The following is a 14,788-nucleotide window of genomic DNA, read 5'->3' as shown; positions in this document are numbered from 1 at the left end:
ACATAGCCCTGTTAGGAATGCATTCCTAGATGAAATTATTTCATGGCAAACTTCACAGGGTGGGGAGTTTGTCTACCAGATACTGTAACTAGAAAAAGAATATCCAGACCTGCCAAAGACAGAGCTTAAGCATGTCTAATCTACAAAGTTCTATTCAGGAATTCATCTGCATAATTTAAGAAACCCACAGAAATGACTGAGGTGAATGTGATATGTGGTTAGCAGCTCTAAAAACAGAACAGACTCTGTCTACCTGCCTCTAGCAGCAGAACCAATTCTTCCTACATATTGTAAGCCAAATCTTTGCAGCATAGAAGCACATCAGGAAATCTAGTAAACTGTTGGAGGTACTGTGAAATACTCATTTCTTAGAAGAAAACTGGTGATGCTCAGATTCCCTTCTTCAAAATAGCAAAATACCTCCTGGGCAAAAACAAATAAACCCCTCTCAAAAAGCAGGCAACAACCCTCACCCCACAAAAAGGAGCAGGCAGTCTGCCCACCTAAACATCAGCAACAACAGAAAACTTTAAAATCTCAGTTTTAAAAATGGGGGGGTAGGGCACCCTCAGCAGATACAGGGGGGCATTTTGAGTGTGCCATGTTGTCCCTGGACACCACATGGGGGAACCTTCATTCTAAACCAATTACAATATTCTGCCAGTGGACAGAACATCTATTAATACCTTACCCAAGATTTTCTTGGAAGTATTCATTTTATTCTTATGAGTTTTAAAGAAACAGTGAGGTGTAGTGCTCAGGGAGCTGGACTAGGATCTGGGAGAGCAGTGTTCAAATCCCACTTGGCCAATGAATGACTTTGGGCTAATCACTGCCTCTTGACCTAACCTACCTCACAGGGTTGTTGTGGGGATTAAATGAGTAGGAGGGTGATATAAATTCAATAAATAATAATAACAGTCACAAATGCACTTAAGAAATAACTGGAAAAGTTTTACGTTTCGGCTCACAGCAGCAACCTTTAAAAAGTGATAACATATAACCCGTGACTAAAAGATTCTCAAAGTTAAATAAGCATCGATCAGAAGAGTTATGATTTAGTTATTGTTCTCAGCTCAATAATTTTATCTGACTCAGATAATGAGCTTTACAATTAGGTCAATGCACCAGCAGCACTGCTCTAAGTACAGATGGAATTGGGTTTTCCATTAGGCAGCCTGCATTAGCTCCATAAGCTGAAATGATTTCTTCAAGTAAAAACTGTTGTCATACAATTGCTAACCATTTTCAAGAATAAGTTGCTAGAGTAGTTTATGTGCTTGTGCTGATAAAAAAATGTTTTTGGGGTACAAAATTCCTAAAGCTATACTATTGTGGACATAGGTAACTGTTCAAGAAGCTACAGAGCTTAAGCCATAAGCCCTTTGGAAAATAAAAAAAAGGGCAGATTTGTAAACAGTAAATTTACAAGTGGTTTTAGATTTTGTGAAACCCAATGGCAAAGGCAAAGGCAAAGGCTCTGGGTAGGTGAGGAGTAAAATATGGACCAGAAGCAGTAAGAACTCTCTTGCCTAACTTCAGACTACTTTGAAGCAGGTCACAGGACATGCTTACAAACCTTTGGTGATATAAAATGATGGGGGGGGGGGGAGATTCCTGCCCATGCAGTATCCTTCCCACAGTTTCAAAAGGACAGGGCTGGGGGAGTAGTGCACATGCAGGTCTTGTCTGTATACATTCAGAGCAACAAAACACTGTAATTTAAGGACAGAGATTGAATAGAAGCATGTAAATCCCAAAGGTCAGGTTCAGGGTATCTGCTCATCCAGCAGAAAGAGAGAGCTGCTCTTGGTAGGTAATTCCAATGTTTGGAGGGATCAATTGTGCTTGTGATAGATGAGGTGGTAATCACTGCATCTGAACATGTTTGACACTTGGTGGTGCTCTTTTTTGTTCCTGAACAAGCATAGACAGTGACCAGGAGTGGCTTTTGTCCGCTCCAGCCCCTTTTGACAACACAGGATTGTGCTACTCTTGAACATACAGTGGACACGGGTTGTGAACATGATCTGTGCGGGAGGCACATTTGCAACCCGCAGCGCTGCGTCTGCACACATGCAGGTCGTGATTTGGCGCTTCCACGCATGCGCAAAGCACGATTTAGCGCTTCTGTGCATGCGCCAAAACCCAGAAGTAACCCATTCTGGTACTTCCAGGTTCGGCGCAGTGCGCAACCTGAAAACACACAACCTGAAGCGTCTGTAACCCGAGGTATGACTGTACTTCTGTAACTTCTAGAAGGGACTGCAATAAACCTGCATCTTATGCACATTACACATGACTATATGTGCTTGGCTTTCTCTCTCCCTGCTTGTCTCCTTCCTCCTCTCTTCTGTTGCTCCACAAACCTGAACCTGCCTGGGCAAGTACCACTCTGTACACCCTGGAAACAGGGTTCTTTGGGCTGGCAGAATGGGGACTCTGTGAGTGGTGGGGATGCTCTCACAAGAACACTCAGAACAATTTGAGTTCCCATAAGAGCATCCTCACCACTCCCAGAACCACTGAACCACTAGCTAAACACAGGGTGTGCCAAGTAGGACTTCCCTGGAAGGCCACGAACTTACAAAGCTCTCTTTGCACTGGGTCTGCTTGGGTCTTCCAGTTTCCTCCCACCTCTGATCCTGCCCCTTACAGGCAGTCTTATAGAAGGTGGGCTGCCTAGCTGCAGGGCAGCTATTTCTTCCTCCCATAGAGGGGGACTAAGCACATGCCCCACCTATAATGTGAGTAATAATGGCTTTGCAAGCAATTTTACCTACCGTATATGCAATTTTTGCTTTATATGCATAGCCCTTGGAACTGAATCCGCATGTACGATGGGAGTTGCCTTTATTGTAATGCATTTTATAGGGATTGTCAATGGAAACTATTCTGAAGCTCATGCAGGTGAAGAATGCTGTAGCTCACCATCTAATGAACACTTGGGAAGCAAAAATAAATTGAACTGTACTAGTTATCTGGCGTTTCTGGGCCCAAGTGCAAGCTGCTGGTTCTTATTTTGAACTCCTTCAATGATGGAGAATAACCTGGAAGATCATTTCTCCCTTGAGCTGCCTGGACAGTTCGTCAGTTTTGAAGTAAAGACATCTGCTATAAGGTCAAATACACCTCTTTGCTTAGGACCTTTTGCAGAGATTACAAGACTTATTTCAGAAGGCTTCTGGAGGCAATTAATAGGCAGTTCCAAGTTCATTTGATGTTTACAAAGTTTCACAAGCTTTTTGATTTTGGCATCTTATGTTTAATTGCCGTATTTAAATGTTCTGTGATATTTGTATGTAAAACTGCTTGCAGCATAGAAAAGGTATATAGATGTAAATAAGAAGTTTATTAACACAGACTATGCTTATGTAAAAGGTCAGCTCAAGGAGAGTTGAAATTAGACCATTTCAAACGCTGAAACAAAATGAAATGCAACAAATTTACTTTTGCTGTTACTTAGGGTAGGTATTACGCAATGAAATGGACAACTACTACTATACTTAAGGGTCAGACTGTAAAGATACAGAGGAGACATGTGGAAAAGTATTCCCCCTGCAATCGCACTAACCCAGTTAACTGGCACTCACAATAATTGCAACAAACTTCTTCCAAACCCCCGTTTCTCTTTTGCTTCACATAGCAGACAAGGAAATTTACCAAAATGTATTATCTAGTTCTATATCCATATAATGCTCAGTGCCAAAAAGACATTACATTTTTAATCCATTGAAGAGCACAGAGTGATATACATGGCTCTCCTCCCACCTTCTCATTTTACCCTTACAGGATGCCAGTTGCTTCAAATTGCCTTTAGAAAACTGCATAGTTTGGGCAGCAACTGTGAGCCAATCACCCAACCTATGTCTCACAGGGAAAAACACACTCCACTGTGGCAAAATAACAACATAATCACATAGTGACAAGTTCTTCAGACACACCCCTGCTCTGTGACTATTTTCAATAAATTGAGGCTTATCCCGTGATTTCTAACTACATGGTAACAAGCTATACACAACTTGGTTTCCGTGTGTTATAAAGTTACCATTTGAACAACATGATAATCCATGCATATCTCTTAATAAAAGTTCATAAATGGTTTGCAACAGTAAGAATGCCAACAACATTCAATAAAATCACCTAAAAAAGTAAATAAAAACAAGAAAATAGACAATTGTGTATCACAAATAAACCTGAGAAGTATACTAAATAAAAATTTTAAATGTAAGCATCAAGAGTCCAGAGAAGTTTGCATAAAGTTAAATTTTCAAAAGGCTTTTAAAAATCATTCCTGTCACCACCTGACAAATTACCTGAGAGAGACCATGGGGGGTGCTGTCACTGATAAAGTCATCTTCAAGTGACAATCCACTAGTCATCAAACAGCTAGCAGGATCTCCTCTTAAGATCTTAAAGATTAATTTAATATGATCCAGGGAGGCACTCATCAAAGTATCCTGGTCTCACATTGTTTAGGGCTTTAAACATCAACAGCAAAACCATCAAATTGGCTCAAAGTATAAGGCAGGCAGTACCTGAATATAAGGCTCCCTCCCCCCCCCCCCCCCAATTCTGACCGTGAAAAGTTAAAGTGTGGCTTAAATTCACGACCTTACAAAAACTGGCTTTTACGATATCACTGCTGAAACAAACATACGGTAAAACAGAACGGGTGTGAGTGCCTGCTGAATTTTAAGGGAGCTGCTTATATTTGGGTATTGTCTTTTTTTCTTTTTCTCCCTTGAATTTTAAAGATGCGGCTTATATTCAGGTGAGGCTTATATCTGAGCCAATACAGTATATAAACCTGGGTGTCTCATTAAACACTCTAACAAATGCTCCAGTGGTGGGGTTAGATTAGTAGGGGAGATGATAAGCAACTGGTAGGGTGGAGAGAAGGAACAGTCTAGATAAGTAAAGCAGTGGATGTCACCCACCCACTGAGTAACTTATAAGGGTGGCCTCAAGTGCAGCTTTCTTCTTCAGGACAAGCAGTTACGGTACTTCTTCAGGACAAATAGTTAATCTCAGCCCACCCACATGTATTGCATACCCAACCATTTCACTGACACTGTATGGAGATTTGCCCGAACTAAAGCAATCCATCTTAGACTGAATCGTAAGTGGAACCACTATACGCAAGCTTCAAGTGAACAGCCAATTTTCCTCTTTTGCAATAAAAACATCTAAAACCAGAATAATGCATAAAATGATTTCAACTTTGCACAACAGTGAAGGGCAAGCCTTCTCAGTGTTTTATTAAGTCCATCAGGGGCTTTAATATGTTTACAGAATCTAATGTTCTGCCTTTGCAAAAACATAACAAAAAATTCTTATAAGGTCACAGACCTGATAAGCATTTGTAAAATGCTTTTATACACTTAATTAATGGGGAAAAGTTCTCTTATAGGGAAAAGTTCTCTCTTAATTGTTAACAAAGAAGACTATTTGATGATGCTGACACTGAGTCCCTTTGATAGCCCAGTTACAACCATTTATTCCATCTAGCTCAATTATATAAATGGCCTACAGCTCATTCAGGCAGATAAGAGTTTGTAATTACCACTACAATGACAGTCTCATGTTAATTATAATCCCCCAGAGTATCAGTTACTTTGTATACAGGATAGAGCTGAGGTATAATCCTATCTGAAGAGGAATGTTTTAAGACTTCCCTCACTATGTACTTAGTAATAATAGTTTAAGACAGATAGCACTGCCACTATCTTGTGTCTGTAAAGGAACACACATAATAAAAGTACAGCTAAATAATAGCAATAGTATATTTCTAAACAAGAACTGGCTGAAGACATGAAAAGTTTCCTTACTACTGTATTCATCTTACTGAACAAATACAGTTAAAATGCTGATTTAATGTCAGATGCTGGGGGTTTCCCCCCATAAAAGATACAAGTTTGTGTATGATTTTGCCAATAGGTTAAACTGATATCTTCCACCACCACCTCCTTAAGTCAGTAAGTGTCAATAGTTTCAACAGGAAGCTGGCATAAACCTCTTTTTGGTAGTAAACTTTGAGAGAAAAGAGTACTAGGGCCCACTTTGGAGCCTCTCTTATAGATTGGTGTATCCGTGTCAATGGAAATTTGTATCCGTGTCAATGGAATTTTGCCACATTAATATGTTGGGGTTGGGGAGCAGACAACAAAAGAGGCCAACCAATTAAAAAACAATATTAGGCAGATGCAATTTACGAAGCTGGTAGAAAATATCTAAATCAGTGATGGCCAAACTTGGTCCTCCAGTTGTTTTGGGACTACAACTCCCATCATCCCTAGCTAACAGGACCAGTGGTCAGGGATGATGGAGATTGTAGTCCCAAAACAACTGGAGGACCAAGTTTGGCCATCACTGATCTAAATGTTGTCATGCCTTAGAACTGCTAGGATTGTCTGATCTTAGTTATTATTCTGTATTTTATACTTTTTCTTATTGGTCGTTTGGTCACATGACGCATACATGACTCAAACAGTATCTGCTCTGTCAACAAAGTGTGTGGAGCCAGATGCCGTTAAATCAAGTTATTGGCAAATTAATGACACAATTACTTACTTAAAGCATTTTATCCCCATTCGTCAGCCAAAAAACCTTCCATAGCACCTTATACTGCATAAGATCAATAAAAGTAAGACAAATCACCAAACAGGCTTACCATCTAATAGATATGGCACAAGAGGAAAAGGAGATGAGGACGACTCTGCTATTGGGGAAGCCATATGAAATGACCACCTTTGCTTAACATTATTATTTCTCACCTGTCTGTTCCGTTCGTCCATTATTCTTGTGATCTGTATTTTCTTCCTCCCCATTTTCACTTTCCTTCTTTATAATCCAGAAGCACACAAGTAAAAGTATCCACAAACTTTGTTTCCTAGCACATGATAGATAGTTGTCTTCTAGGACTAAAGCCTAAATTCTTTTCCAGGACCATGCACTGTGCAGTTGTAACGAAAGCCTAGAATGGAAAAACATTAAAATTGGTTTCTGATGTCAAAAGTACATATTTCACATCACAAATGTTTACATATTAAAAGTCAAATGCAAGACAACCCAGCCTCTTCTCTGATCGGAACGAAATACAGTGAATTATATCATATGATGTGTTCAACTGTACTCTGATCAAGACATAAACTTCAGTCACAGAACCCAATTCAAAAGTTTGCATTTGTTAGTTACCCAATGGTTTAGAGGTACAAAAGTCAGGAACTCTTTAAAAAAAATAAATCCTGAGCCAGTCCTTCGGCTGCAACTATTTTATTCTATCAATGCAATTTTAGAAGTATCACAATTATTTAATACCTTATTCTGGACAGAAATGTACCTATAATACATGCTGCATTGGCGCAATTTATTTCTGTTTTATATATTACATTATAGAAGTCAAAGTATTTAGCAGTTGTGTTTTAGTACGGACATGCAGAAAACTAGCAGAAAAGCAAGACTCTTTCCAACACCTTGCAATATGAAGTTGAACTAAATTGAAGCCCAAACTGCCTGGGTTTTGCTCCACCAGTTACTCTCCTGGTTCCTCTTTCTGGAGAATAGTGCATGCTCAAATAGAAGATGCTATTCAAGAACAAAACATCTTTTGAATGCCGTTTAAAAATAAATCCATTCTGAGACTTCTCCATGTAGCACTCCATTTTCCCAAAAGACTATTTCACAGGAACATACAGGCTGACAAATAGCTGAGAAATTCAAGGTTATATTCATTACTGTAAAACTTGCAAGTTTTCACACATCACTAACAAGCCAATTACCAATCCAACACTTCTTTGCTGCTTGCAAACTTTTCCAATAAGCCTGTGTCACCATCCACATAAATGAAAAGGCTTGCAAGCTGAAACGTGTGCATATGTACTGGGGCTCACAAGTTACATTTTCCTTAAAAATGTAGAAACTTCCTCAGAAATGAGTAGATTATATATATCAGAGACTGCAGATACTAAGCAGATACTACACATTGATGTTTCAGGACCCAATCAAATATAATCCAGGTTAGTACCAAACACACTTTGCCTGATTTCACCCATTGTGAACTATGGTGAGAGAAAGCCAGGAAGGAGGAGAATGGAATCTGCTTGTGGGGAGTAAAGGGAACACAAAGTATAAGTCTGTGAGTGCTCTCAAAGCAACAGGTTTCTAAACTGACCGCATGACAACACAGGTACAGGAAAAGGCAGGAGCTGGTTAAGTCAACATAAAGGCAAGTGAATGCATTAAGCTACCATACTTGCAAGCAACAATATATAGACACACAAGGCATTTTGAGCAAATGAACCTTCCTGTCTTTATTATAAGGAAATCAGCCCTGAGTGCTCACTGAAAGGACAGATCCTGTAGCTGAGGCTCCAATACTTTGGCCACCTCATGAGAAGAGAAGACTCCCTGGAAAAGACCCTGATGTCGGGAAAGATGGAGGGCACAAGGAGAAGGGGACAACAGAGGACGAGATGGCTAGATAGTGTTCTTGAAGTTACCAGCCTGAGTTTGACCAAACTGCGGGAGGCAGTGGAAGACAGAAGTGCCTGGCGTGCTCTGGTCCATGGGGTCACGAAGAGTCGGACACTTCCGACTCTTTTAAACGACTAAACAACAACAATCTTTATTGTTCTCCATGGGAAAGGTGTGTGTGTGCACACATATTCAATGTTCAAAGGGAAAAAAATCCCCACTTGGTATCCTCAAGCCTTGGGCCTATGGCCCTATGTAAAGATGCTCATCTTGAACACAGATCTGCAAATACACTTCATCACTGGCAAATGAACCTTTTGTTTAGCTAGTGCACAGAATCAAGCAGTTCCCAACCCTTTCCCTGAGCCTATAGAAGGGTCGTGTCCTCACTTTATACTCCAGAGATACTAAATTAACAGCAGGACTGCTTGTTGCCAGTGTGAAATCAGGAACGTCCCCACATGTGTTCAGGCACCTGAAGAATTGGGTGCTGAATCTTGGAAACAACACTGCAAGACTTCTTGCTGCTTTTTAGACATCTGACACTGGATTGAAGAAGTGGGAAGAATGGGAAAGAACTACCATGGACTGGCTATCAAGACCAGCCATGGTCTACAGACCGTTGGCCCCAATCCCAGTCTGCCAAAGTAATTAAAAAAAATAGGATTGATTACAGAGTTTGCAGTCTTCTAAATCTTTCCCATAAAGGGGGAAATGGCTTACTGAAATCAACACAAATTGTCTCAGTCACCTGTCAGCCATGTATAGGAAAATGGGCAAATGCACTAAACACAATTCTCAGAGTTAATAAGTAGTGGCAGCACAAGGAGATTAGTCAGATAGCATTTCACATTCACCCTCAACTGAGGATATAGCCATGATATTCTGATGCAGCATTAAAAATGGATAAGAGGAATATAATTTGAGAAAATCCATTTGAATATTCCTCTGACATCTAAGTCTTGTTTTAGAGCTTAGAATATCATTAAAATGTCTAGGAGACAAAGTTAGAAGAAACTGAAAAAGGACACATGTGTTACCATTGGCTCAGTGTGTAAAATACAGCTTTGTGTAGACAAAGAGTGCCAATGTGTCCTTGATATAAATACTACCCCTTTTTACATCATGGAGCAGGCTACATTTAGGAAGGTAGCACTACTGAATACAGATGCCACCTGCACATGGCATCCTTAATTGAAATAAGATCCTTAGCAAGGGAAGAAGGTAACAAAAGGATGAAAGCACAGGAAATACCTCTGCCCAATACTCTGAAGAGCCACTACCAGTCACGCAGCTGGGCTAGACGGACAAGCAGTTTGACTTGTTATAAGATAGCTTCCTGCCTCTGTTGAGGAATACAGTGGTACCTTGGGTTAAGTACTTAATTCGTTCCGGAGGTCTGTTCTTAACCTGAAACTATTCTTAACCTGAAGCACCACTTTAGCTAATGGGGCCTCCCGCTGCCGACGCGCCGCCAGAGCACAATTTTTGTTCTCATCCTGAAGCGAAGTTCTTAACCCGAGGTACTATTTCTGGGTTAGCAGAGTCTGTAACCTGAAGTGTCTGTAACCTGAAGCGTATGTAACCTGAGGTACCACTGTAACTACTAGACCAGGGGTCAGCAACCTTTTTCAGCAGTGGGCCGGTCCACTGTCCCTCAGACCATGTGGTGGGCTGGACTATATTTGGGGGGGGGGGGATGAACGAATTCCTATGCCCCACAAATAACCCAGAGATGCATTTTAAATAAAAGCACACATTCTACTCATGTAAAAACATGCTGATTCCTAGAATGTCCGCGGGCCGGATTGAGAAGGCGATTGGGCCACATCCAGGCCCTCAGGCCTTAGGTTGCCTACCCCTGTACTAGACCAACATATTTGCTGACTGAACAGAGAAGACTGCTTCTGTCCTGATGACATTATGTATCTTAAAGGGCAATATAGAAAGGACAAAGGTAACAAAGATACAGGACTGAACAAGGCACCAGCCACTCAGTTTTAAACTTCACAAAATATCCTTTTAGGACACAAGCTGTGTCTTACATTTTATTTATTAAATTTGTCTGAGGATCTCAGGGTGGTTCACAGCATAAAAATACAAAATAAAAACACATAATACGTAATAAAAACAAACAAAAACAGAACAAACCAGTAAACCCCCCCCCCAAACAGACATGGGGGTTACAGGGACAGCTTTATATCAGAAGTCTCCGTCTGACCCTTGACACAGAAACAAGAGTCCTGACACCCGAGTGCTGCAGTTTTTCATCTAAAGATGTTTTTTATTTAGATAGACTTTGATCACCTTCCTCCTGGTATATTCTCTTTTCTCCTTTGTCATTTTACCCCTCTGTAAAATGAGGAACGCCAAGACAGTTACAGTTCACTTCAAAAAAAGAAACTTTTTCAAAAATGAGGTGATTGGTAAAAAGGAAGCTGAAAGGGAAAGGGAAAAGGATTCAATATCAAGGTATTCAAAACCACAAGCTCAGCTAGAATTTACAGCACAGATCAAGAAATTACCATCAAGCTGGTTTTTAACCAGCATGGTTAAAAAGCATCGTCAAGGAAACTAACCAATCGCTTTTTCATAAAATGGAAGCCTGGCCCAAATGGAGAACAGAAAGGAAGGGAAATAATTTTGAAAAAGGAATGCAGTTGGACATTAAGAGATGCAAAGGGGGGGGGAGTAGTGGAGTATATTGATTAAAGCATTGACACCAATTTAAAAAATATATTTAAATAAATCAGAAGCAGGGGGCCTTTTGACAAAGTCCCTCACCAAATGCTCCTGGGTATAAATAACCTGTCATGGAACAGGAGAATACATTTGTAATTTTGTCATGACACACACTGACCTCCAAAGTAGAACCCTTGTGCAACAGTGCTTAAGGCATACATTTTTATATGTTCAAAGTTATGAAATAACTTCTTATTTATTGTTGATATATAGTTTTGTTTAAGGCAAGTACTAACCAGTTTTTCTTGGAAGAACTCCCCACACCACCTGCTTTTACAAAGGAAAAAAATCTGATTTTGTGAATGGGATAGCTGATGACATTTTATTATACAAACTGCACACTTAAAAAAAAAGATGGAGTACTGATCCATATGCAACGTCTTCTACCACCTAGTTTTAAACTTGCTAGCTTTTAAGTCTAACTAACTTCAGTGAAATGTACTCCCATGTGCGTCTGCCTCAGCACCTTGATACAGTTTGTAAAAGTCTCTCTGGATGAGCAGCATAGATCAGGAAGTTAGATGCAATGTTTCTTCCCTAAGCAGAAGCAGGTCAAAAGCTTGAAATGCTGACACTGATCTGTTTTTTCTAGCTGCATGAATTAAGTTATAAAACCAGGTAGCATCTCAACAGTCAATCCAGAAAAGCACATAATAAGCAGGTGGGAGAGCAAGGAAGAATGATGTGGGGAAGATGCGCTACGTGGCATCTTGAAACAATAGGAAAGAATCAGTGTTCGAAACACCCATTGTTCTAGGAGCATTTTGCGACAGGAAACTTCATTAGTGCGAGTAGTTTCTGAGCTCTGGGTGCAGTACTGAGCCTAAGATTTTGGATTAAAACTACAGAGTGGAAAGAAAGGAGGAACTTTTTCTGCCTCCCCACTACCAGCTACTTTCTGAAGACTGGAGAAGAGACCCTCTTAGGAATATTAGGTGGGCGGGGAGGGGAAGGACTAGACCATGTGGAAAACAAACATAATATTTTAGCTGCAGTTCATTCATTTTCAGCTTTGTATTCTTGTGATTAAAAAAGTGTGGCTAAACATTCCATTTTGTGCTCATAACCTAGGTTTAAGGTGCCATTCAGCTCCTAGTTTTCATATGTCAGTTTCTAACACTGGAAAGAATGCAGTTCCATCTATTCCAGGTGAAGAGAATGGCGCAGTGGGGGACAGCTGTTCAAAAGGGGTTGTTGCCTGAAGGTCATGAAAAGGATTGGTCTTATCTACTCCTACTACATTCTCAAAACAGCCCACCAGGACTAGCTATGTATAGCTCTCATGAAAACAGCATTCAGGTTTACATTTTTTAAAGGATGAATCATGTGCTTATATTTCCTATAAGATGAACTCAGTTCATTTTGGTTCCCCTTTAAAGGTTGCCCCTTGGAATCATAGCTGTACCGGAGAGCTCCATTTATAATAGACTTTAAGATGATTTAGGCTTCAATTTTATAAGCATCTACCTTTAACCCGACTGAACATCTATTTTTTTCTGAGTAAGCATGCACAAGATTGGGCTACCTAAATGGTTTTAAGCAGTAAAATTACTCAAATCTGAAGACTTGCGACTGAAGGTTTTTATTGAGTTAAGAGTCTCAAAATGTCATTTGCTGCCTAAATGTGCAAAATACTTTATAAATCACCACAAACAGGGCTTTAACCTTTCATAAGGCAAGCAGAGACAATAATCTCAGGTGGTGGGTGTGGAGGAACAGTGAACTGGCACGCATACATACACTGGGACCCACTGCTCATTTGTCTCATTGTCTGCTCAACAATGCCTGCCAGCCAGCCAAATTCTTTGCTGCACCCTCCCCATCTTCCCAAAGCATGCATTGCAAGCTGTTGTAACAATCAGTTTGATTTCTATATTAGAATATGCAGCACAGATTATCCATTCATTAACACGATTATCACACATTTGAGCTTTAAAAATACTGTCAAAGTGGATTCATTTAATCTATTGACACTTAATCAACTAGCACAGTTTTTACACTGCAGTGGCTGACTTACAGTCCAATCCTATATACATCTATAAAGCAGCCCCACTAAGTTCAATGTAGCTTATACCTTGGGCAAAGGGTACAGACCAGGGACATCCAACTCCCAAGAGACTGTGATCTACTCACAGAATAAAAAACTGGAAGTGATCTACAAATTGTGGGGGGCAGGTCAAAATTGTCAAAGTTGATGAGCTGTTTTTAGGGAGGCAAGTCTAAATTCTTGATCTTTTTTAGGGGTGCAGGTCAGATCGCCAGAGGAAACTCCGTCTTCCATTCTTGAAATAGTGTGCGGATAAAGGAAAAAAGGAGCGGGCAGGGCCAAATGCTCCTCAACACACACACCCCCGGACAAAAACGAGCCCGCGATCGTCCACAATTGACTTTTAACAATTGGGGGTTGACCTGTCAATCGCGGTCAACCTGTTGGACATTCCTGGTATAGACCATTTATTATAGTTTCCTTCGTCCAACTTATACACTCACCTCAGTCTCATCTCAGAATAGGCTGAAAACTAATCAAGATCAGGAATCATATCCACATGCTTTTAAAGTGACATGGGTGTCTGCTGCACACACTCATGAAGAATCCCAACAGGGCACTCCTTCCCCCCACTCCATCTCCCAGTCTATGCCCAGAAACAATGGGATCTTAGGGGATAGAAGGTCTGTTCAAACCTTCCAGATCCCCACTCTGCACAACACAAAAATACTTTTACACCTTTCATAAGAAGCACTAATTAGGTGCTTAAAATGAAGTTTTATAATGGATGTTCCCAGAAATTGAGTTTTATAGTTTCACATTTACATGCCATTATTGGTACCATACAGCTTAACACACATGAATTAAACTGTAAAAGGTGATAATACATGCATTATCCAACATCATGATTTATGAGTAAACTCTACAAACAGATCATAGCAGAGATATACTATAGGCCAGAGGTCTTTGCGAATCTGACTCAGAAAAGGAAATCACTGCCAAGGGATCCAAGGCTGGCAGTACATCCCCTACTCTTTTGCTATCTGCTTGCTTGAAGAGCTATAGCAGCTGAAGCAATGACCATTAATGATTGGCTGGGAACAGCTGATATTACAGTCACAGCAGTCTACTATTTCAACTTGCATCAGCAATAAACAGGGGTTAGGGGACAGCGTTATTCACTGTTTTTAAATATGATTTTCTGTCTAACTCTGTGCATTCGTGGAAATTGCATTGCTGTAAGTCATCTACTTTGAAATAGTTGTCAGTTAAATTGTTGTTGTGCTTTTTGCTAAATAGAGGTGGCTAAAATTATTATTATTATTATTATTATTATTATTATTATTATTAATTTTTATTTGTATCCCACCCTCCCCGGCCAAGATTTTAGCAAATCTTTCCTGTCTATCAGTTAATTACTTATGTAGTTCTGCAGCTCTGAATTTTTCCGTTTCTAAAAAGGCACTATTTCACAAAAGTACTAATCAAATGAATGAATACAGCACCAATAAGTGACTTTTTCTGATGTGCTTAGTGTTCTTCTCACATTTTATATTCAATCAAGTACCAAAAGAGCAGGATCAT

The 14,788-nt window shown here is 40.1% G+C and overlaps 1 protein-coding gene across 9 annotated transcripts in view; it reads right to left on the bottom strand.

Moving 5' to 3' along the window:
- The window catches only part of MEF2A (myocyte enhancer factor 2A), a 91,405-nt gene that overhangs the window by 57,724 nt on the left and 18,893 nt on the right, over nucleotides 1-14,788 (bottom strand). For all 9 annotated transcript variants that reach the window (XM_080980423.1, XM_080980424.1, XM_080980422.1 and 6 more), the window contains one exon: nucleotides 6,777-6,976. In XM_080980423.1, the coding sequence (XP_080836549.1) occupies nucleotides 6,777-6,830 (54 nt within the window). In that variant the 5' untranslated portion in view covers nucleotides 6,831-6,976. The remainder of the gene's footprint in view (nucleotides 1-6,776; nucleotides 6,977-14,788) is intronic.

This window comes from Podarcis pityusensis (assembly GCF_964106645.2).
Source record: "Podarcis pityusensis genome assembly, chromosome: 14".
Taxonomy (NCBI): Eukaryota; Metazoa; Chordata; class Lepidosauria; order Squamata; family Lacertidae; genus Podarcis; species Podarcis pityusensis.
Note: the sequence above shows the minus strand (reverse complement) of the source record. Positions and strands in the feature narration are given on the sequence as shown.